The sequence below is a fragment of the Perca fluviatilis genome, chromosome 7, assembly GCF_010015445.1.
Source record: "Perca fluviatilis chromosome 7, GENO_Pfluv_1.0, whole genome shotgun sequence".
NCBI lineage: Eukaryota > Metazoa > Chordata > Actinopteri > Perciformes > Percidae > Perca > Perca fluviatilis.
Window position 1 is genome coordinate 2,757,846 of NC_053118.1, and position 23,641 is coordinate 2,781,486.

Here is a 23,641-nt window from a genome sequence, read left to right on the forward strand (position 1 = left end):
TGGAGAAAATGAAAAAAAAGTGAGATTTTAGCCTTTTATTTTGACACTAGTAAGAATTTGCACTTTCTCTGGCGTGTGCAAACACACCGTGCTACTGATGATCTCAACACGGTCAGTTGTATTATGGCAGAAATATGAGAAGTAAACTATGCCACAGGAGTGGATTAAGAAGTTTCTATGGCTGTTTTGATACTTTTTTCCAGAGCAAAATCTGGAATTGTTGGAATCTATTTCAAATGACAAGAACTTAAGCTCAATATAGGAGGAAACTCCAAACTTTTTACAGCCAACAATCAAGCCTACAGGGGATGAGAATTCAATATTCTAAAGATTAATTCTGTCTGTGGAGTGTCACTTTAAATAATAATTTATAATTTATACTCTTTATTGATCCCCAATGGGGAAAATACAATTAAAGGGTTCCTATGGACAACCTCTGATGTAATGATCAGGTGTACAATATTCTGGCAATAATTCTGAAAATATTTATGTCAATCATTTGCAGGTAGGCAACTTGCAGACTGTTGCTCATTCTCAAAGCTCCTAAAAAGCCCTTTATCGTTTGCAGATGTTTTTTCTTACCGGCTGAGCTGCTCTTGAGCAGCTGTTTATGTCTGCGTTCAGTGCAGCTCTCGCACAGTAGCTTGTTGTTGCCCATCAGCAGTTCTACAGAGGTGAACTGGTGGAGGCAGGACTGGATGGAGCACTCCTTGGAAGTGGGTGTGTAACTGTGGGACAGCGCCTGGAAGGCCCCCTGGTGGTGTTGATGGTGGAGGTTATCTCGGGACTGCGTTTCTCCCTGCTCCTCTGGAGAACAGTGTGTCGAAGGAGGGCAGTCCCCAGAAGTAAACCCAAGGTTAACTTTAGACACTGCAGTAACTAGCTGCTCTACGGCGCCACCTTGCCTCTTGGAGGACGATGCCGAGGGGGAGGAGGCAGAGATGGGCGCAGGGGATGGAGTGAGGGTGGACGATGGGGTGGACATGTGCCCGTGGCTGTGGCTGGAGGGGGAGGTGCGTGGGGCCCACTCACTTTCAGAGGCCTCACTGTCGGCGTCATTACTGCTGTCCTGAGCACCTGAGTCTCTCTCACTGCCGTCTGATAGGCTGCCAGCAGCAGCCATCTTGCAGACAGAGACACCACGGGCTGATCCACCATCTACCCCCTCCTCCTCTGGCCGCTCCGCGCTGCAGCCTGCTCCCTTCTCCTCCACAGAGCTCGAAGACCTCCTGCTCTGCTGCTTCTGGGGGAAAAGAACAACAGATACATCAGCCGCTTTCAGAGATGCAGACTCATGGAAACTTGACATGTTTGTGTCAGGGTTAAAAAGGATCTTGATTCACTTGCTCTGGCCATCTGCCAACATAATTTTTTGCACAACTCAAATGTGAATTAAAGCATTGTCAGCATAGGCACGTGCTACAGCAGATATACTACTTTTGTAAGGATAACTGGAAACTGACACTGAAATAAGAAAACGTATCTCTCTGGCCCCATATACAGTAACACAAAGATATAGCAAGACAGCTTGGTGACTTGTTGCAGTAAACAATCTTTTCTTTTTTTCCACCCTGTACATCATCGGAAATATCCTGCATTGTTTAGCCTGATGTGCCAGATGCCAAATATTGTGCAAGCGTTGTGGCTCTATCTGTAAGCAGAGTCAACGTGGAAATAGGGTGTGACATGGATGTGAAATACTTTAGAGGGGAAGTACCAAATTTGATAAATATGTAGTGATAATTACACATCAGAAAAACATCAGTTATTAGCTTACCCATCATGAAATGAATATAATGTTGGCCCATGCTTTGCACATTGCAAAAATATGTGTGCATATCTATCTACATCAGACTGCAGACATTGGAGAGAAAAAAAACATGCAGCATGATACAGAAAAACAACAAATGAATAATAATTTCACTGAGAAGCATGAATATAAACAGTACCTGTCCGCTCAGCTTCTTAGTGTTTCTGTTGACCGAGTGCGCTGCGTAAAGAACCTGCTCATTGTGAGTCACGTGGGTGTCTTGCTCCCGGTTGCCCTTACCCAGCTTACCAGGGTTGGATGGCTTTGATATCTGAGTACAATAAATAAAGCATCATCCAAGTGGAACCATAAACAGTATGTGGCAGAACTTGTTCTGCAAAAAACAATTAACGAGCAAAGCCTTGCATATCTTTCCATCGGTCAAATAACTGTGGCACTTTGTTTTTCTTACTTATTAGGTTAGGTATACTCTATGATAGTAATACTCATCATTCTTAAATGTTATTTGCATTTATTTTCTTATGAACAATTGTAGCAGCTCACCCTCTCCTCTATGATGGGTAAAGATATGTCTATGAAAGCCTCCTTCACTGTGGAGATCTAAAAGAGAAATCACAGGTCAGTGTCGGCAGTATATACATTCATTATAATGGCCAATCAGCTAGTTGTCACCTGGTGCTCTCTACCTTCAAGGATGTTAATTAGTTTTCATAGTGGCTATTGCTTTGTTAACAACTCTGAGCTCCCACTTCATTGAAAATGCCTGCTGCAGTTTTGCTTTTTCTGTTGACTTCAGAATTCCTCCGATTTATTTTTCGGTACATCCTTTGGTTGTGGGTATTGAAGTCAGAAATGTTCCCTGAATGTAACAGCTAGAAGAGAAACGGCAACTTAATGTTGGTTAGCTTCACTTCAGGTCAGTGACAAATATCTGTCAATTCATGATTTGAAAATGCCAGTCTTGCTGGAAATCGTCTGGCAATCAATCGTCCTTCCTGCAGCAATATTTTAAAGCAGTAGTGAAATAAAACGAAATATGAAAAAGGTGGGGAAGCTTTCACATCAAAGCATTAGGTAGTAACTGGGTTACACATTTACTGCATTCAAAAGCTCTGAAGATAAGGTTGCATGAATATAGTGTGACCCTGCCCTTCCTAAGTGTTCCATTGAGCTATGCCTGCCTGAACCTGATTGGCTCACACAGACTATTCTTATAACACTTACATGCTCACACTCTTCACACATAATTGTGTTGGTCAGCTCGCCTACAAAAATGCGGTCAACGAAGTTCATCTTCACACCTTCCTTTCCATATGCTAGTGGGAAAGATAAACATAGTTTTCAATTGAACAATGTAATGAATAGTCTGTCAATTCAATCCACTTAACCATTCTGGGGTCTCATTTATAAACGTGGCGTATGCACAAAACGGGGCTGAAAATGTGCGTACGCCACTTCCCACGCAAAGGTTGTGATTTCTAAAAAACAAACTTGACGGGAGAATGTGCGGTCCTCCACGCAAACTCTGACCGATGCGTACGCACATTTTGGAGACAAAATAGGAATTGGCGACACAGATTGTGATGTGGTGAACTGAAGTCAGACTGCAGAGAGTAAATGGGAATAAGATTACTCGTAATATTTTATATTTTTTGATGCCTCACGCACATTCTTTCACTCCATATCATCCACATTACCATGAAGATGAAATCCAGCAGTGTTATTTGCGCTTGTACTGAGTGATACTTGTTCCATAAACACCTCCAACTCAAATCTTATATAAAAATTTGTTCTTAATATTTAATTGGCGCTGTCTCGCCGTCACATTGTCCGCTACAGAAGCGCAGGAGGAGGAGATGGCCCGACTGCATGGAATACAGGATAGCATCAAATACCCTACCATTGGATAGCTGCAGAAAACAGTGTAAATAACTAAATATCTATCTTCAAAACTGTGCATATATCATCAAATGTCAAAGTCTGAAAATACAGCCGTTAAGCTCTCGCGCAATCGTTACCCTTAATGTCCTCGTTATCAGTCCGAAGTTTGATACTGTTCGTAACAAAACCTGCATGAAGAAAAGTGTGTTTGCCTATTAAACTTTATTTCATCTTCAAATTGTATCTCGGGGTGACGGATACCACTAGTTGATGCTGTGATTTTGGCAAGGTGTTAACAATCACAAATTGTTGTAAACATATAAATACTGCGGTGAACCTGTGCGTAATGCTGCATGATGGCACTGCTGGCCCTGCAGGAGGACTACGCTAATGGAAGAATCGGGAGAAAAAGAGACTTTAGGGACCATGACGATGACTGGCTAATATGCCGATTTAGATTTTCTAAAGCTGAGCTCTTGGATCTATGTACTGAATTGGGTCCAGTAGAGAGGTCAACGTGCCGGAACCGTGCCATCCCGGTCTAAATACAGGTCCTCGCCACTCTGGGGGAAACCGGCTGTTTTCAGAGGGAAATGTCAGACAGCTAAGTGGTTTTTTGTATGTAGTCTATAGATCAGGGTTCCATACACTGTGCAAGAACAGGCCGAAATTATAATTTAATGCCAGTGTCATTCATATACTGATCAGCATTCACGAGGTGCTTTGCATTGACTATTTATGGTTAAAAATGGGCGTGTACAGAGAGGGATAAGAGGCTGATCCACGTACGCACGCTTGTAGGTAATCTCTGATTTATAAAAGGAACATTGCTTACAGGTGTGCGTACACACGGTTTTATAAATTATAAGTTTTTTTTGGCGTACGCCATTTTGGGCTTTTGGCCGTACGTACACTTATAGTAAAGATCCTACGCACAGTTTTATAAACGAGACCCCAGGTCACTATTATACCTCCAATTAAGGCTGAGAACTAGTTGTGTTAACCTGTCTTGGACTAAAAATGCATATGTAGGCTTACTTTTTGAAATTAAGATGACATTAATTGTCTAACGTTTCAGTGTTAACAGTGACATAAAGGCCAGGTATACAACTGGGTTTTATTGATAATATGAATACAAATGTGACAGTTAAGGTTTACAGTGGGTACGGAAAGTATTCAGACCCCTTTAAATTTTTCACTTTGTTTCATTGCAGCCATTTGCTAAAAAATGACCCCATCTTGACAGAACCCCCCCCCCCAGAAATGTAGAAATCTTTGCAAATTTATTAAAAAAGAAAAACTGAAATATCATATGGTCATAAGTATTCAGACCCTTTGCTCAGTATTGAGTAGAAGCACCCTTTTGAGCTAGTATAGCCATGAGTCTTCTTGGGAATGATGCAACAAGTTTTTCACACCTGGATTTGGGGATCCTCTGCCATTCTTCCTTGCAGATCCTCTCCAGTTCAGTCAGGTTGGATGGTGAACGTTGGTGGACAGCCAGTTTCAGGTCTCTCCAGAGATGCTCAATTGGGTTTAGGTCAGGGCTCTGGCTGGGCCAGTCAAGAATGGTCAGAGTTGTTCCGAAGCCACTCTGTTATTTTAGCTGTGTGCTTAGGGTCATTGTCTTGTTGGAAGGTGAACCTTCGGCCCAGTCTGAGGTCCTGAGCACTCTGGATGAGGTTTTCTTCCAGGATATCTCTGTACTTGGCCGCATTCATCCTTCCTTCAATTGCAACCAGTCGTCCTGTCCCTGCAGCTGAAAAACACCCCCATAGCATGATGCTGCCACCACCATGTTTCACTGTTGGGATTGTATTGGGCAGGTGATGAGTAGTGCCTGGCTTTCTCCACACATACCACTTAGAATTAACACCAAAAAGTTTAATCTTGGTCACGTCAGACCAGAGAATCTTATTTCTCATAGTCTGGCAGTCCTTCGTGCGTTTTTTGGCAAACTCTATGCAGGCTTTCATAGGTCTTGCACTGAGGAGAGGCTTCCGTCGGGCCATAAAGCCCCGACTGGTGGAGGGCTGCAGTGATAGTTGACTTTGTGGAACTTTCTCCCATCTCCCTACTGCATCGCTGGAGCTCAGCCACAGTGATCTTTGGGTTCTTCTTTACCTCTCTCACCAAGGCTCTTCTCCCACGATTGCTCAGTTTGGCTGGACGGCCAGGTCTAGGAAGAGTTCTGGTCGTCCCAAACTTCCTCCATTTAAGGATTATGGAGGCCACTGTGCTCTTAGGAACATTGAGTCCTGCAGAAATTCTTTTGTAACCTTGGCCAGATCTGTGCCTTGCCACAATTCTGTCTCTGAGCTCCTTGGGCAGTTCCCCTCGACCTCATGATTCTATTTGCTCTGACATGCACTGTGAGCTGTGAGCAAGGTCTTATATAGACAGGTGTGTGCCTTTCCTAATCAAGTCCAATCAGTTTAATTAAACACAGCAGGACTCCAATGAAGGAGTAGAACCATCTCAAGGAGGATCCAAAGAAATGGACAGCATGTGAGTTAAATATGAGTGTCGCAGCAAAGGGTCTGAATACTTATGACCATGTGATATTTCAGTTTTTCTTTTTTAATAAATTTCTTTCTGTCAAGATGGGGTGCTGAGTGTACATTAATGAGAAATAAAATGAACTTTTTTGATTTTAGCAAATGGCTGCAATGAAACAAAGAGTGAAAGATTTAAAGGGGTCTGAATACTTTCCGTACCCACTGTATCGAACATAGACTAGCTCTGTCTTCCATCAAACCACCCTTTGCCTGATTAGTAACTGAGCTGTATTTCCATTTACTGCCACAAGATGGGACCATTGATCTTGGCCATCTATCCACTACAGCGAGTATATGAACCTTTGACTTGACGTTTGGTCTCCTCATCCGCTGTCTTTTCTGTGGGATTGTTGAAAGCCTTCAGAATTCCCGCTTTCACTCTCTGGACACAACAAAAACAAAATAATATAAAAATGGTCACTTAAAGTGATATTCCTAGATGCAAAACAAATACATGAATTAAAATAAAACTCCCCTCACTCTGGGATATTTTTCTTGAATTCCCTCTATTACATCCATTAGTGAAATATCAAAGTCTAGCCTATAGCTCAGTTTGACAGGTATACCTATTATAAGCATCATTAGTGTAAAATAATTATTGTGCATGTCTAAAAACGTTACCATGTAAATCTCTTAATGAACAGTGTTTGTGTGTGTCTATACGTTCTTCACAGGGCCCACTCATTGAAGGTGACATGGTCAGTGCGTGTGTTGGCGACAGAGCTGTGAAGAGGCACAGCCACAGTAAAGCACCAATCAATAGATAATTGGCCATGGTCTATGTCTGTGGTCGAGACCAGTCAGCCCCCATTGTCCCGGGACCCACGCACTAGAATGGCTATTTAGGTCAAAAAGTCCTGTTAATCCCAGCCCGGCCAGCGTTCACCCCTCAGTCAGCAGTCAAACCAGGCTGAGGCTCTCCTACTAATTAATTACCAGTAACCCCCACCCTCCCTCCCTCCATAAAGTAACAGCGTGCACTGTCCCACACAGGATGGGCCGAGGGAGTGGGTTAGAGGGGGTAGAGAGGGTTGCTGGTACAAGGGTGCAGGGGTGGAAACTAAAACAAAGACAGGGCGAAGAAGGACAGTCCATGCCCCGAGAGAGTAATACCTACCATCTCAGCTAATTGGTGATAATTGACTGGGGCCAAATTAGCATATTTAGATCTCTGATACTAATGGCCAATCAACACAAACACTTAGGGCCTCTAAAAGGTTGGCGACACCCACTGCAAAAATCAGAGGCAAACACGCAGGACAGTGTGTGCATAATATTTAAACGGTATATATGAATTACTCAAATATGCCTATTCAAAATGAATGGGTTTATACTGGCTGACTCAGGTATAGATTATTCGCTGTCAGTTTAAGGAAAAATATTTGTGTCATGTTTGTCTAGTCTTTGGACACGCTACATTAAGAAACCTTCTATAACATTTCATATTTATTAGAAAAGTTAGTAACTAGTTTAATGTTTGCGTTCATTTTAAAAATAATTCAACAATGTAGGCTAAAATGCCACTTGTGCTTGGCCGTATAAATTAGTTTCTGATTGAATGAATAGATGAGGCTGAACCCCCTCCCTCTTTACCTCCTTGATTGGATTGGGAGATGGGCTGATGAGAGTGTGTGTGTGTGTGTGTGTGTGTGTGTGTGTGTGTGTGTGTGTGTGTGTGTGTGTGTGTGTGTGTGTGTGTGTGTGTGTGTGTGTAGGAGGGGGCTGTGGGTGACAAGCACAATAGGACGGCCGTGGAGCTCATTTAGCAGCTGTGGGTTTCCCAAGATCACACAATGATGCCGGGTGTGCCACTTGCAAGTCCCCTAAGTGGCACAACTGTCAGTGTTCACAACTTTAAATGGGAATAGGGGAGCTCAGCCTGCGGCCCCTCCTGGGTCTGGGCCTGACCACTAAACACACCCGCTAACTTCTCCTCCTTGGTTCACATAACCACTGGTGGGGCCACAGGGGCCCTGCAAAGGGCTGCTGTAGGGTCTCCTAATTGCCCCGTGAAGGCCTGGGGGGAAGAGGTTCTCTGTACTTGCCAAAAACATGGCACCATAAGGTTTAAACACAAAACTGTCTAGAGCCAAGATATTGGGATATGTGAGAGAACACAGCCACCCACAAACACACAGCTGAATGTCTTACACGCTAGTCAAGGATGGCTTTCAAAAACAAACAGAATTCCATGTGTGTTTGACATTTCTTTTTCTAGATTATTTTTTGGGCATTTTTAGGCCTTTATTCGACAGAAAAACTTAAGAAATGAAAGTGGAGAGAGAGGGGGAATGACATGCAGCAAAGGGACGCAGGTCGGAGTCGAACCCGTGGCCCGCTACATCGAGGAGTAAACCTTTATATATGGGCGCCTGCTCTACCAACTGAGCTATCCGGGCACCTCTGTTTGACATATCTGTTTATGGTGCTACTATCAACTCATTTTGGATATTAGCATGAACACAATTACAGCAATCCAATTTTTTTTTTAAATTGGAAAATAGCAAAATTTTAAACAAAAATACAATTTGCCGAATCAAGAAGAAAACAAATTCTACAGCCATGCTAACGGCTCTGTGAGGCTGCACTTAAGGACAGCAGTGCTTTGAGCTAAATGCTAATGTCAACATGCTTTTCAGTTACAGTGCTAACATGGTGATGTTTAGCAGGTATAATGTTTACTATGTAAACCATTTTAGTTTTGCATGTTCACTTAGCATTAGAGTGGCTAAAAAATGAAAGTGTTTTAAAACACCGGATTGCCTCGAGTTTTGTTATAAACCGACTAACTATGTGGTGTCTTCACTTTTAGTAAATTTTCCTATACCAAACGAAAATTAAAACTTTAAAAAACATGACAAAAGATCCCCACCAAATATATTCTAGACTTTGAAAAACCATGTGGGTTTAAGCTTTTTACAGCCATTACAGGTGTATGTATAAATAAGTAAGCTCACTTTAGTTTCCTCTACTCGTATGGAGTCCAGCAGGTAGTGCAGAAGCTCCTGGCTGTCTTGCTGTTGGTAGCCCTTGAAGCGTGGAGCCCTGGGAAAAAAACAAAATAAAAACATTGATGAAAGTCAAGAAAAATAGTGCGGACCTCCGCCAAGGCATGCTCTATCTCACAATGTTAATACAGTGTGAATTTTCCCAGACGCAAACAAAAGTTTAGAATTATTTGTGTGCCCGCCCTGTGATTTGGATCCGCTGCAAAATGTAATGGGTTTTTCCTTGGCCCATGCCTCTACCAAGTTTCCTGAAAATCGGGCCAGCAGTTTTTCTGTAATCCTGCTGAGAGACAAATAAACCAACAAACCGAACCGAAAACATAACCTGCGTGGTGGAGGTAATAAAGCAATCACTAGTACAACAGAGGTGTTACAGAGCTGAGCAGCGGTATAACAAAGTCATGGTTGATTAAGTGTCCATTGAAAAGAGTGAAAGATTAATCTTAGACCACTCAGATTGTGTAGAACCCCAAACATCTGTATCTAATGTCACCCCCAGGTCTCTCTCCAAATTGCTTTGAAGGGCACTCCATTTATCTGCCTGGAAGCTGTTCAACAATTTGTAAATCTGGGAAACAATACTTTGTTTCTGTCTAATCATGTTTTGCAGATCACCTTCTAATTTTGACAATTTGGGTATACTCACTGTGGCAGTATAATGTTTTCAGTGTTACAAATCTGTGTCTTCAAAAGTTTAAAAACTTGCTTTGCAGACATTCAACAGTCCTATCAGAGATTTAACTCACTTTTTTCTCTTTTCAGAGATTCAAACCTGCTCTTTCAGCTTTGCATTTTTGCATTTCTGATGGCATTTTAACAGGTGAAATGATCTGAAACTGAAAAAAAGTCATATGGCTTCCAATAATGAATTTAAGCCAATCATCTTAGATTTTTAAACCTTTGAAGACACAGATTTGTAACACTGAAAGCAGTACACTGCTAACATTGTAAGAGTGAATTGTTTTAGACATTCAAATCTTAACATAACATATTTGAATCCTATTTTTCAGTTTTAAAAATCTAAATTTACACTTTCAAAAGTTACTTTCAACCTATTACATTTTAGTTTCAGTGTTTTGATATGTGACAGTAATCTAACCTGATCCCATTACAGCTTTGTGTTACATACAGTATTTACCATAGAGACATTTGTATCACTTCTGACAGACCCAGGTAGTTACATTTAAACAAACATGTTCAATACCTTACAAGGAAAGGCTTAACAGTTTGTTATATTCTGGTAAAAGCTGAGTCAATGTATAATATGCAATCTACATGCTGCACCCCAGCTGGCAAATTAAACTAGCCTCTGCTTTAAGTTGCACCTAAAAAAGCCTTGTAACTGTAAAGATGACACTAGCTTTAATTTACTTTCCAGGAGGACCATTTGTTTCCTGCTAAACAGTTAATAAATGTGAGAAATTAGGTACATCTCAAATAAAATAAGACACCTCTTGTTTAATGCCCCTTTTCCTACTTAGTCATTATCTTTGTTGTCTGTCTTCAGACACGCCAATAGGAGAAAACCCCCACAATGCCTTTCTCAACAAAAAACTTTTTAACAATGCACATCTTGATAAGCATGAAGGTGTCATAATTAAGCACACCATGACTCCCCCTCCCAGCAAAAAGTTCAAATTATTTCAATCAATTATTTCATAGATTTGTTTTTAACCTGTGTTTAACCAGGAATGATATATTAGATCCTCATGCATTTTTTTTTTCTGTAATTCCATAATTAAAAATAATTCCACAGACTTTCAATCATAATTTATGCTGGCAGGAAGTCACAAAAGGTTCAAAGACAAGGTTCTAAAATGAATAGCCAATTTACACAGTCTTTCTTCCATCGGGTTATCTCGGTAGAATACAGAGGTCCATTTCAAGGAAAAAGTGCTCTGCAGAGAGCAAATAATGATAATCAGTAGTCAAACCACAGCTGAACATGTAATTGCCATTTAGTTGGTGGATATCCGTCCTGGACATTAATGCCAGAGCGGTTAGAGGGGAGGCTCTCCTTGGGTCCGTCCCCTTGCCGTCCGCAGTGAAGCAGATGTGGGGACAGATGCCAGGGACAGATGGGCAGCCAAGGCTAGAGCCACTGCCACCTGTTGGGTCGAACCAGCCACATAACCACAGGACAGGTTGGTCCGACGGGCACAACACACTCTAAGACGCCACATCACTGGTTCAGAAGCCATCAGTCAAATGTTGAGAATGTTCAGACAATGTGGAGTTGGGGTGGCGGGTTAACTCCATTAATAGTACTGGTGGTCCTTCACTGGTACTTTATGGATTACACCAGTAGCCGTCAGTTCTTTATGGTGTAGTATTAACAAATCTCCTGTCAAAGAGATCTCTTTTGTGTATTGTGGTTTGACGACGTTTTTTTAAAATGGGAATCTTGGCCACCAATTCTTTGACAGATAGCCAGCACCATTTTGATAAATATTTATTAATATACACAGTAATAATATTCACAGCCATTTGTGCTTTCTGGCTGCAGTGTTTTGTAGCCATTGTTTTCATTAATGCTGTCCATTATTGAAAGAATTCACTTTAAATGAATCATCCCTCTGAGACACACTGACATGTGGCCCAAGAATGGATGTCTGTAGTTGGGGGAGAGATAGCCAACCACCTGCCCTCAACACAGGTCATAACCATGAGGTCTGGAGAAGCCTAAAGTCGTCTCCCCTCCAACATATACAGACACAATCTCTGTCTCTTCTGCCCTTTTGTGCAGACATATGGGGGCTGTAGGGGTGAGGATGGTAGATTGCACATATGCAATTTATTCGCCAGCCCAAAAAATGAACAGCATGCAAAGGAATGTTTCCCTCTTGTTCGGCTAACTAGTCTGTCAATCTCCCAAGAGAGAGACACAGAGAGGAATATAAAGCAAAATTGAGAAGGACTGAGACAGAAAAAGAGTGAGAGACAGAAAAAGAGTGAGAGACGGACGCAGAGAAGTATAGAGAAAAAAAATGAAAAGGTTGGTGGGGATCAGTGGGAATGAGGAGGTCTGGAAGCTCATCCCAGTGGAGAAAAGCAGAAGGGCCCTGTAGCACTGCTCTCAATCTGGCCAATGCAAACAGCTGCGGTGCTAACACAATTAATAGCCGGATGAGTTAGTACCAGACACAAGGCCACACAAGCTCCACCCACAAACACACACGCACTGAATGAGCAACACAATGCACCCACACACAGTTCATATAATAAATTCATCCATCATATCCTCACACATAGGCATACAAAAATGATTTACAATATGTTAATAAAAAAATGTGTATTGTACAAATATAGAGAACAAAAAAGCCATACACATATCTGACTTTGTTTGGTGCCATGCATTGTACATTTCGTTATTTAATTTCGTGATTGTATATTTACCAACAACAAAACAGGCAACCACATTGTTTAAATACAGGTTTTAAGATTGAGAAAAAAGGTTTACATTACATGGCTGAATATGCTGCTAGGTGACAGATATAAAATGATTAAAAATGCAAAGGCATATTTATGCATACGATATCATGAGATATTGGTATATTTGAATGCCTGTAAGCCAATCACAATATCAAATTAAAGCCCACTCTGGAATATAGATACCTTCAAATAATTTTTTTTTTAATCAACATGTTTGGTATCTATTGACCTCTGGTCCCTTAGAAAGGTATTTCAAACATTTGTTATTTTCTACTTGCCTCACTAAAGCTAAATAAAGCATAATGATATGGCGTAGTATGTAGACCATACAACATCTTATCATATCACCATAACATATTAGCTAAACAACAGATTATCATGTTATTTTTATTCTATTTTTTAGGGGAGCCATGTAATAAGCATTTTTGGTTCTACTGTAGTGCAATATTTGTGTCATTTGCTGCAACTTACACGATTTTAAGGATAAGTATTTGCCACCTTTGCCCTTGTGGCTCCCTGTAACAAACAATGTATTTATCAACTTGTGCTCATTTGCACAGGTACTATTTTTTGCCTATATTGGATATAAAGACTGTCCATATCCTTATTTTCAGGTTTCCTAAAAATATACAAGGTAGACCAAAGTGAATGGATTCTAATCATCAGATTGTAAAGTTAGAATCCCTTGACTGCGCTTCTCGGCTAAAGCATTATTAGGAACACCCTACTAATACCGTGTTTGACCCCCTTTCTCCTTCAGAACTGCCTTAATTCTTGGTGGCATTGATTCAACAAGGTGCTGGAAGCATTCTTTAGAAATGTTGGCCCATATTGAGAGGATAGCATCTTGCAGTTGATGGAGATTTGTGGGATGCACATCCAGGGCACGAAGCTCCCGTTCCACCACACCCCAAAGATGTTCTATTGGGTTGAGATCTGGTGACTGTGGGGGCCATTTTAGTACAGTGAACTCATTGTCATGTTCAAGAAACCAATTTGAAATGATTCGAGCTTTGTGACATGGTACATCATCCTGCTGGAAGTAGCCATCAGAGGATGGGTCCATGGTGGTCATAAAGGGATGGACATGGTCAGAAACAATGCTCAGGTAGGCTGTGGCATTTAAAAGATGCCCAATTGGTACTAAGGGGCCTAAAGTGTGCCAAGAAAACATTCCCCACACCATAAGACCACCACCAGCAGGCTGCCCAGTGGTAACAAGGCATGACGGATCCATGTTCTCATTCTGTTTACGCCAAATTCTGACTCTACCATCTGAACGTCTCAACAGAAATCGAGACTCATCAGACCAGACAACATTTTTCCAGTCTTCAACTGTCCAATTTTGGTGAGCTCGTGCAAATTGTAGCCTCATTTTCCTATTTTTAGTGGAGGTCTTCTGCTGGTGTAGCCCATCCGCCTCAAGGTTGTGCATGTTGTGGCTTCACAAATGCTTTGCTGCATACCTCGGTTGTAATGAGTGGTTATTTGAGTCAAAGTTGATCTTCTATCAGCTGGAATCAGTCGGCCCATTCTCCTCTGACCTCTAGCATCAACAAGGCATTTTGGCCCCCCAGAACTGCAGCATCCTTGATGTTTTTACTTTTTCAGACCATTCATTGTAAACCCTAGAAATGGTTGTGCGTGAAAATCCCAGTAACTGAGCAGATTGGGAAATACTCAAACCAGCCCGTCCGGCACCAACAACCATGCCACACTCAAAGTTGCTTAGATCACCTTTTGTTCCCATTCTGACATTCAGTTTGGACTTCAGGAGATTGTCTAGACCTGGACCACACCCTAATTGCATTGAAGCAGCTGCAATGCGATTGGTTGATTAGATAATTGCATTAACGAGAAATCTTACAGGTGTTCCTAATAATCTTTAAGGTGAGTGTATATGCACAAACCAATATTTATATTAGTTTTTGAAGCAACTATGAATATCTGCCTCTTTTGTTCAATATGAAAGCGGTCTTCCTTTTGAGTACATCAGCATGCCAGCCCTGCCTCTGAGTGTTTACTGCATTTATGGCCACGTAGATATGTGTGTGTGTCCTGGATTCCAGCCAGAGCACTAGATGAAATATATTGTTGTCCTCTGCTATTTCTATCAGGGATGTAAGGCTTCCCATAAAAGCTGATAAACAACATTTGAAAGATGTGGGTATGTACACAGCACATGGATAGAGCAGAGAGCCAGCACCATTTTCATGTTTTCAAGTGTCCAGTGGCTGTGAAAATTGAATCAGTCCCTGAAATAAACAGGTGTAGATGAATGCCTCTGTACGGCCTTTTTGTCCAGCTTATGCATTAGATATACATAGAGATTGGATTATATTCACAATAACAAAGGCTGTATAAAAACCTCTGTCCCTGACCTCAGACTCCAGGTGCCCCTGAGGATGTAAATACATATTTGATTCTTTAATCCAATGTTAGTCTTGACAACAATGATGCTTGGTAGTAAAAGAAAAAAGCCTGTGTACAAGCTGGGACCCTCTCTGGCAACAGATAGAGTGTGTGGTGCTGACCATCCAAACCACATAGCTTGGAACTGGTCCATGCCCAGACCAGACCCCTTTCGCTGGCAGGAGGAAGAGGCAGGCTGTGGAGTACTCAGTTGGTTGAGGTCAAATGTATGTGCACACACGTGCAGAAACACACATACAAACTAGGGCTGAACAATTCATTGTTTTCAAATGGAAATCTTGATTTGAAATTGAATCGTAATCGAATATCTGGCAGAAAAATTGCAATTAGAATTTTTCCCTAAATCGTTCAGCCCTAATACAAACTATTGGAAATAGCGGAATAAATAGGCTGAATAGAGCTCCAGTGTTGCACATAAACACTCAAACTGGCCCCCATTGGAGCCAGAAATCCTTATTAACCCACCTGTCAACATCAACATACTGAGAAAGACAGTGAAAGAGAAATGGAAAAGCACTCTCTGCCCCCACAGGCCAAGTGCACACACAAACCTCTTGGAGTGACAAAAGCTTGCAGCGTTCACAGAGTGTAGCCATCACAAAGGTCACTAAAATGGAGAAAAATAGCTCTGTAAACAGGAGCAGTTATTGACTCTGTCCTTTCAGCTCAAAGCTTTAGACCTGACTGAATGGAAATGAGTTGCTATGTGGAGGAGTGTATTACCAGGGGATTCCACTAGGCGCATATGTGGCGCACTCCGGTTGTGTTGTGGATTTGTTCTGTCATCCGCCATGCACAATACCACACCAGGGGTCCGTTTCAGAAAGGAGGTTTAGTGAAAACTCTGAGTTTGTTAACCCTGAGATGAGGGAAACTGGGTTTTCCGTTTCAGAAAGAGAGGTAACTTAACCTCAGAATCAGTTACTATGGTAACTGAGTCTGTGAACCTAACCTGGTTGGGAGCAGGTTTTCTTCAAGAAACTGAGAAAAAAACCTTGAGTTTCTCTCATTCAGACTGAGAGAAACTCAAGTTTCTTCTCACTCATTTCCTCATTCATTCATTCAGTTTGTATCAGGCACATTTTAATGCAGTTTGTTATCTGCATGAATAAAAAAACGTATTGTTAGTCAGATTATAAATTTTGCCGACGATCCCGTCGTTGAAAAAGCTGTATTACTTCACAGAGAGTTTACGTCAGGAGATGACTGAGTCCCGACTGTAGATGTATTTTCATTTCCACATAACCGATTTGAGAGGTATTTTTTTCACAGTCCATTAAGATACCTTATCCGTCCTCATATCACTAACATCAGCCATCGTGGACAGGTCCATCAGATATGTAGATACCTTATCCGTACTTATATCACTAACATCAGCCATCGTGGACAGGCTTTAACATCCAAGCAGATTCTTTGTGTCGCATTTCGTTTTTTGCAAACGCAGTTTTCTTTATTGGTGTGTATACGGATCATACTGTAATAGTAAAGCCACTGTATGCAGAGCCATCAGAAAAGTGTGACTCGCTCTTTTTAAACGTTTTTGTAGTGTTCCCTGGACACAAACCAGTAAGAGCCATTAAAAAGAAATAAATTATTACAAATTATAGTTCTGTTAATGATCAAGGTGCTGCAGCCTCAGAATGGGATAGAGTAGTAGCTTACTTTTTCGGCGCGGGATTGCACCCAAATGAAATTATAGGTGTAATACAATTCCAGTTTTCACCAGTAATATTATAAGTTAACTGTGATTAAATATGAAATTAATACACTGTTAATGCTTACGCATTGACTCGAGCAGCAATTTTCTCCCACACCAATTCTATCTCTCTTGCAGCAGCAACCGCTGTCTTGCTTTTTTAACGAAATGCATGTTCAAACCATAGACTGTATATTAGGTTCAAACTCGCTGTTTGTGCACATGAGTATTTCCGCCGACCCGTTTGTGGTTGTTACCACGGTGAATCGTAGAATCATGGCTCCATTCATACTGCCTTTTTCTTGTGGTGGTGCACGCGTGCGAACATACTCTGAGTTGATTGAACCAACTCACATCAGCTGTTCTGGAACTGAAAACTCAGAGTTTCCCATCTCAGGGTAAATCAACTCAGACACCAGGGTTAGACTCAGAGTTTGTTAAACCTCCTTCCTGAAACGGACCCCAGGAGTGTCTTGCTTGCCCAACTCAGAGATTTTGTTGTGGATTTTTGTGCTTCTACCATAAAAGTAAGTATTCTACATAGTTAAATGGTTTATTGCATTTTGTCCAGTTATGAACATCATGGAATAAAGATTTGTGGCTGTTTTAGTTGTTAAAATAGTGATGCAATGTGATATACGATCAGGAGTCTCCACAGGGTTTTTATTTTGAAAGCTGACTAGATGCTTTAGCCCTTACACTTCCTGTCCGGCCTGTGCAACACCCCGCGGCTCCATCAAAAATATAATAAAATAACTGGTATTTTTACATATAGCCCATTCGAAAATATTCTATGCAAACCAGAAAGTATGCAGGAGAACCAAGAAATTCCACACACTGTGTTCTGTAACTTCTTGCTATTTTCACATTCAAAGTTTTTTTATCTGACTCAGACTTTTTATGTGCGCAACTGTTTGTTACCTGCTGGTTAACCGTAACCCTAACCCATCTGCTCACTCGGTGCCATTGCTTGGAATCAGGGGCTCTTTTCAAGAAATGAACAAGGTCACTCAGAACAAAGACTTCTGACCACTTTTGAATTTTTGGTAAAAGTTGCTAAAAGAATTAGATCACCCCCCCCATATACAGTATACCTGGATACCTTGCAGCTCCTGTGAAGATGTAGAGATTAAAATAAAGAAAATGAGTTTAAGTGCTCAACTTGAGCAAATCTTGGTTCTTTCACGTTTTTTTCTTTTTAAATCAAAATTGTTGCAGATTGATTTTTTTTCTTAATCGACTAATGGATTCAGCTCTATACCTATGCAACAATGGATTTAATCCGAAAATGCTTAAAAGTTTTAAAGAGGGCTGTACCATTGTTTTTCTTTTAAAATATCTAACTTCCCCACAATTCTTGTTGTTTGCTACCCTTTTGTATTTGACAACAGTGTGTGTGGATATTTGGGCTGCATATTTGCATTCACTTTATGGATATATAAAACAACATACTGGCCTTGATAAAAGTTTACCAGTGGTATAAGTGTACTATACTGTATGGGTAATGGGTGCTGAGGCAAAAATTTATATATATATATCTATTTAAATGCATGTCACTGGAATAGATAAGCCCTACTTAAAATTAGACGCATATGAATGCATAAAGGTGTGTGCAACGCTTGCTGTCTGAATGCACAATTGCCTGAGGTGAAACCAGGTGAGGGGGGCAACACACACACACACACACACACACACACACACTTTTTGATGAAAGCTAGGTACCAGAATAACTGTCAAAGCCGCACCAGAGACGTAAGCAGTCATCCCATGTCAAATGCCCTGGTCACCCACCTGCACCACTAAACAGTGCCCCCCCCTTACTCAAATACACACACACACACACACACACACACGGGGTGGACCCAACCAGCAGTATACCATGCTCAAACAAGAACCCAGCCAACTGAAAATTCACACTGTTTATAAAAGAGAATAAAACTGTTTGGTTCATAAATGTAGGGCTGTTTCTGCCTGTGACACAGCCTGTTAGACCTCGCTCTGGATCAAATGTGACACAGGTGGCACAGCAGTGTGGCAAGTGGCAGAAAGAGTGACACATCCGTAGCTGCTGCTACACACTTAATAAGGTACAGTGCCTGTATTATGTTTTGTGTAGGTTGAGCTTTGAGTGCGTGAAAGGCATTCAGCTGGAACCAGGTGCTACCTGGGTCTGGCTGGTTAAAGTGGTCACAACAGCAGTGAGGGGATGACAGCAGGTGAAATCTGTGGCTCCTGTGTTGTAAACTGCTATTGTGATGATGGAGAACTGCAAAACTAACAATTATGGTACAGTTTAACAACTTCACTGACCCTGAGATAAAATATATCAATTGAGTCTGAAGCTAGTGTATCATCATGGGGGATTTTATGGTAATTGATATGAGGAGTAGCGTCTTACTTCTGGCAGAGCTGGTTAAAGAGGATCTTGGGATTGACCGGTCCTTTCCCTGGTTCTTTCATGCTCTGGAGGAAGAGAAACATGGCCGCAGTCAGGGGCTCTGGACTGGGCAGCGTTACTGTCAATGGACTCTGGAATATGAAGAGACCAAATACAGCTTTAACTTAATGTGCCAATACAAGTTATATAATAACAGTTTTGGAAAACTCAGAATTACTTTAGTTTTAATTATTTACTTCTATTAATTAGGATGATATTTAAAAAAGTCAAAACTACAATAACAACAAAATAAAAATTTTCACAAATGCTCATAAAGAAGTTTCAAATTTACTTCATAAAACACGTTTTAAAATTAGACCGAAAGTTGCCAAAATACCAAAACATTTACTTTACATAGGATCCATTTTCAATTAATTAATTAAAACTATGTATTATCAGAGTCAGCTGTGACTGATCTAATGAATGCAAACGGGGAACAACGTTGAACTAGTCTGCAGCATTAGGATGATCATTTCAAAAGCAAAGTCATTTTTGATTTGTTCAATCTATTGTTTAGTTTGGAGGAGACAACACAGGGTTTTTCCTGCCATTACACAGTGTAGGCGCACCGCCTAAGCTTATGAATGTAAAGACAATCGTCTTCTGCACGAGTGCCGCATGATGGTTCGCGTACACAGTGGCACAAACAGTGTCAAATCCCACCCCCCACACACACACACTGCATGTTGTGCACAGGGCAGCAGCTGCAGCCCACACATGGAGAGAGAGAGGCAAAAAGAGAGGAATGAGTGTCCATGTAGGTAACGTTATAGCTGTGAACGTAGCAGTGCAGTCTGTGTACAGTTTATCTGCCGGTGAATAAATGCTACAACTCCTCAAGACCCAAGCCATGTTCCCGGTCTTACTTGCTACCTGCTGGTTAAAGTGAAGGGGCTTAGCAGCCACGAAGCTAGCAACAACTTTAGCAGAGGCTAACTAACTTAAGGTGGGATGACCTTTAAGGTGGTCCAGCAATTGTCATTTTAGCGACAAGTCACTCCTCCAAGTTATGGAGATTTAGTGATCGCTCCCTTGCTGCAACAGATAACCACTAAGCTTCGTGCAAATAATTGCCTGACGTCACCAAAATGTGAAATTGAGCGTATGAGTTAATTTGCACCTAAATCCCAGGTAAACCCCGCTATAGCTTAAGAAGTAGAAGAGATGGACAGCAGACTGTACCACACTGGTATCGATAGTGGGGCTGATCCTCAGTTTGTAGCCTTTGTCCTTCACTTCCTGGATGAGGTCGATGAGCATGTGTGTCTGAGACAGGTTCTGTGGAGAGAAAAGAATCATTTTAAGACTGTTTTACTAACATTTCATTAACAATTTTCAATCCATCTATGCATTGAATGGCAATGGGTAAAGGTATTGTTCATAAGATCAACAAATGTTGCATGTATTATGTATTAGCATTATTCATAAAATCATTGGATCATCAAATCGATCATATACAGTGGTTTTACGATTCATCAAATTAAAAGACCAAACAACAATTTTGTCGACAAGAAAAGTGAACAAAAAGTTATAATCCTTCGAAGATATTAAACTGTATTGATACTAAGCTTGTAGCAATCCAATGTCGTCCATTACAGTAAAATACCCTTGTGAAATGTTAGAGGCTTTCAAATCTATCTATGATCTGTGAGTTTGAAATGACGAGAAGGTCCTTGGTGAGGAGATAGTCTGAAGCAGTCACTGCCCCTTCATGTTAGAGAAACATCTTTTCCTTCCCTTTTCCTTGTCACATCCTGGCAATGAAGACAGTTGCTATGGAAAACACACAATGGAGCTGGCATTGTGAATGCAGACACAGCTCACCCTTTGACAACTATGTGTTTTCACCAAAAAGATTGCAATTTTCAAGAAGACAATACAAATAGACAGGGAGAGGGGAGGCAGAGGGAGGGAAAACCATGTAAAGCGCGCTCACTCAAATTTCAATCAACGAGGAAGGCCCTGAGGGTGATGAACAAAATGGCGGAAAAAACCCTGCTTCATTGTTGAAGAGGCATGTTGGTTTGAAGTCACCATGACACGACCAGAGAAAACCTGGGAATCCACCTTTAAGAAATGTATTCATGCTTCAGATGTATTATAACAGTGTGCATCACACCTACTTGTGCGATTTCCTTCAGTATTTATTTTGACTAAATATTGTAATATAACTGCACCATATTTCATAATGCACAATAAAATGCCCTAACAGTATAGACACACACACGCACAGAAAATGTTCATGTTTGAACCAACTCATAGTTATACCAACCTGCATAACAGCATTGAAGAAGCAGGTGTTACCAAGGTTATTTATGCCTTTGACAGGGACCAAGGTGCTGTTGATGGCTGGGCTCTTGCCCTTAGGCGAGTCAGTGTAATCTGATGGTTCCTCTTGCAGCTTGATGATCTTGGGTGATGCTCCTGGAACACAGAAAAAAACAAAACAGGTCAGTGATGCAATAATGTATATTTGTAAAATTATTCAATAGAAATACAAGCCTGGAAATTACAGATACATAACGGGGGATATTGTGTGTGGGTGGTCTTTGAAATTGACAAAAGATTCAGTTTCTAAACCCTGATTTTGCTTTTACTTTAAGGTTGTTGTCTTTTTTGTATTAAGAATTGGCAGCCAAGCTTCAAGATAGAGCTGAGATGGTGGCTGAGTTGGTAATTTGGTTGGAATTGAGGGTAGAAGTCGGCCTCCCTTAGATTGAGATTGTGGCAGGATACAGAAAAAAAATTGGGCTTAGCCTTGAAGCGAGACTAGGGCTGGGAGCAGGGTGCTGGGATGGCAGCTGGAAGGAAAGCTGGGTCATTTGGGAAAGCAGATGACAGCTGTAGAAGTTTCCACTGGTTAGTGAGGAAGGGGTGGGGGCTGGGGTTAGAGAGATGGCTCTCCAGAGCCAGCTGTTACTCCTGATCACCAATGAAAACTAACATTTAACAGTAAATCAGACACAGATGGTCAGAATCTAACGGTGACATACAGATAGTCTGCTGGGGGACAGCCTAGAGTAGGTAGTGTAGCTGTGCGAACTAATGGTGTGCCAGCAGCTAGCAAAAAAGCCAACACCATGATGACACAATACCAATAACAGTGTTACTGACACGTTAGTAGTTACTGATTTGCTTACTCGTAAGGAATCCTGAAAATGGAGATTAAAGTAGAAGAGGGTTCAAGCCCTCATGCACAAAATGTGTTGAGTTAAATGGAATGTGTATTCTGTCAAAACCATTACCTGTCAGCAAGTTTCAAAGGAGCAAAGCGACCCTTTGCTGCCATACTCTTTGTAACTAGTGATCACATAATGGATATTTCTACGTTTTTCTAAACTTTGCATTGTTACCCAAGTGCCATAATGGTCAGGAGAGACAAAAATTTACATTAGCTCTAAGCAAGGCATTAGGTTTTTTGCCACTGATCTGTTGATAGAGACTCCTGTTCTCCTCTAACAACTTACACATTCACACAGAACACTTAAAGCAGTGGTTCCCAACCTGGGGTCCGGGCACTAGAGTCCGGATTGGGCCGAATTTTTCTGTCCGAGGCCGGCCCGTGTCCAACAGAGCCGTGTCCGAACCCGGCTCGAGCCCGACACAGTTAAAATCTCATTTGTTTTGCCTCATACTAATGACACATGTAGGCTACGTTTGTGGAAAGCTTTTATTAAGCAACTGTAGGAAGGCATTCGGAAATGTCAACAGATGAGCGCATCAGCGCACACGGGGCAACAAGCGCACGTTAATCAGCTGTTAAAATGTTCAATGTGTTAACCTCTCCTGATCGCTTCGTTTCCGACCGTGATCAGAAAACCAGGAGAGACTCATTACCTCCAGGGCCCACGTTATAACATGAATAACCACTAACTCTGCTCCGGTTGCATTATCTACAACACGCATGCTTCCTCTTTCTCTAGGCTATCTCTCTTCTGCCCACTTACCTCACACACACACACACACACACACACACACACACACACACACACACACACACACACACTGAGCTCTCTTAAAAGGAGCCGCAGCACCATTTACAACAAATGCCTTATCGCGCTGATGTGACCGAGCCATAATTTCTAAATATCTGTCCGAACCCGGTCCAGCCCGTCGGGACCCGTCAGCCTCGGGTCGGGTATCCATGCCTTACCGGGCAACCCCAGGGGGGATGGCAAAGATCACAGGGGGGGCGCAAGTCTTTATCTGGTTTGAGGTTGAGGTAAAAAAAATATATTTGACATGTTAAACAAATTATGATAATACACTATAATATATAATGTATACAAAAGTCTGTATGAAAACTATATCTTTTGTTGTATCCTCGTTTTTCCTGCCGCCACGGCATCACTATTTTATGAATAAAACATGGCGGAGAAACGTAAGAGTGCTGATAACTCCACTGTATCAAAAAAGAAAGTAAGG

At 41.5% G+C, this 23,641-nt stretch overlaps 1 protein-coding gene across 4 annotated transcripts in view; it reads right to left on the reverse strand.

Moving 5' to 3' along the window:
* usp45 (ubiquitin specific peptidase 45) overlaps positions 1-23,641 on the reverse strand; it is a 90,860-nt gene that overhangs the window by 30,678 nt on the left and 36,541 nt on the right. For 3 of the 4 annotated variants that reach the window (XM_039805969.1, XM_039805967.1, XM_039805968.1), the window contains exons 6-14: positions 21,489-21,640; positions 20,399-20,494; positions 19,178-19,308; positions 9,168-9,255; positions 6,511-6,592; positions 2,996-3,087; positions 2,315-2,371; positions 1,950-2,081; positions 583-1,243 (exon numbers count right to left, since the gene is read on the reverse strand). In XM_039805969.1, the coding sequence (XP_039661903.1) occupies positions 583-1,243; positions 1,950-2,081; positions 2,315-2,371; positions 2,996-3,087; positions 6,511-6,592; positions 9,168-9,255; positions 19,178-19,308; positions 20,399-20,494; positions 21,489-21,640 (1,491 nt within the window). The remainder of the gene's footprint in view (positions 1-582; positions 1,244-1,949; positions 2,082-2,314; positions 2,372-2,995; positions 3,088-6,510; positions 6,593-9,167; positions 9,256-19,177; positions 19,309-20,398; positions 20,495-21,488; positions 21,641-23,641) is intronic. The other variant, XM_039805970.1, reaches the window with a different exon arrangement.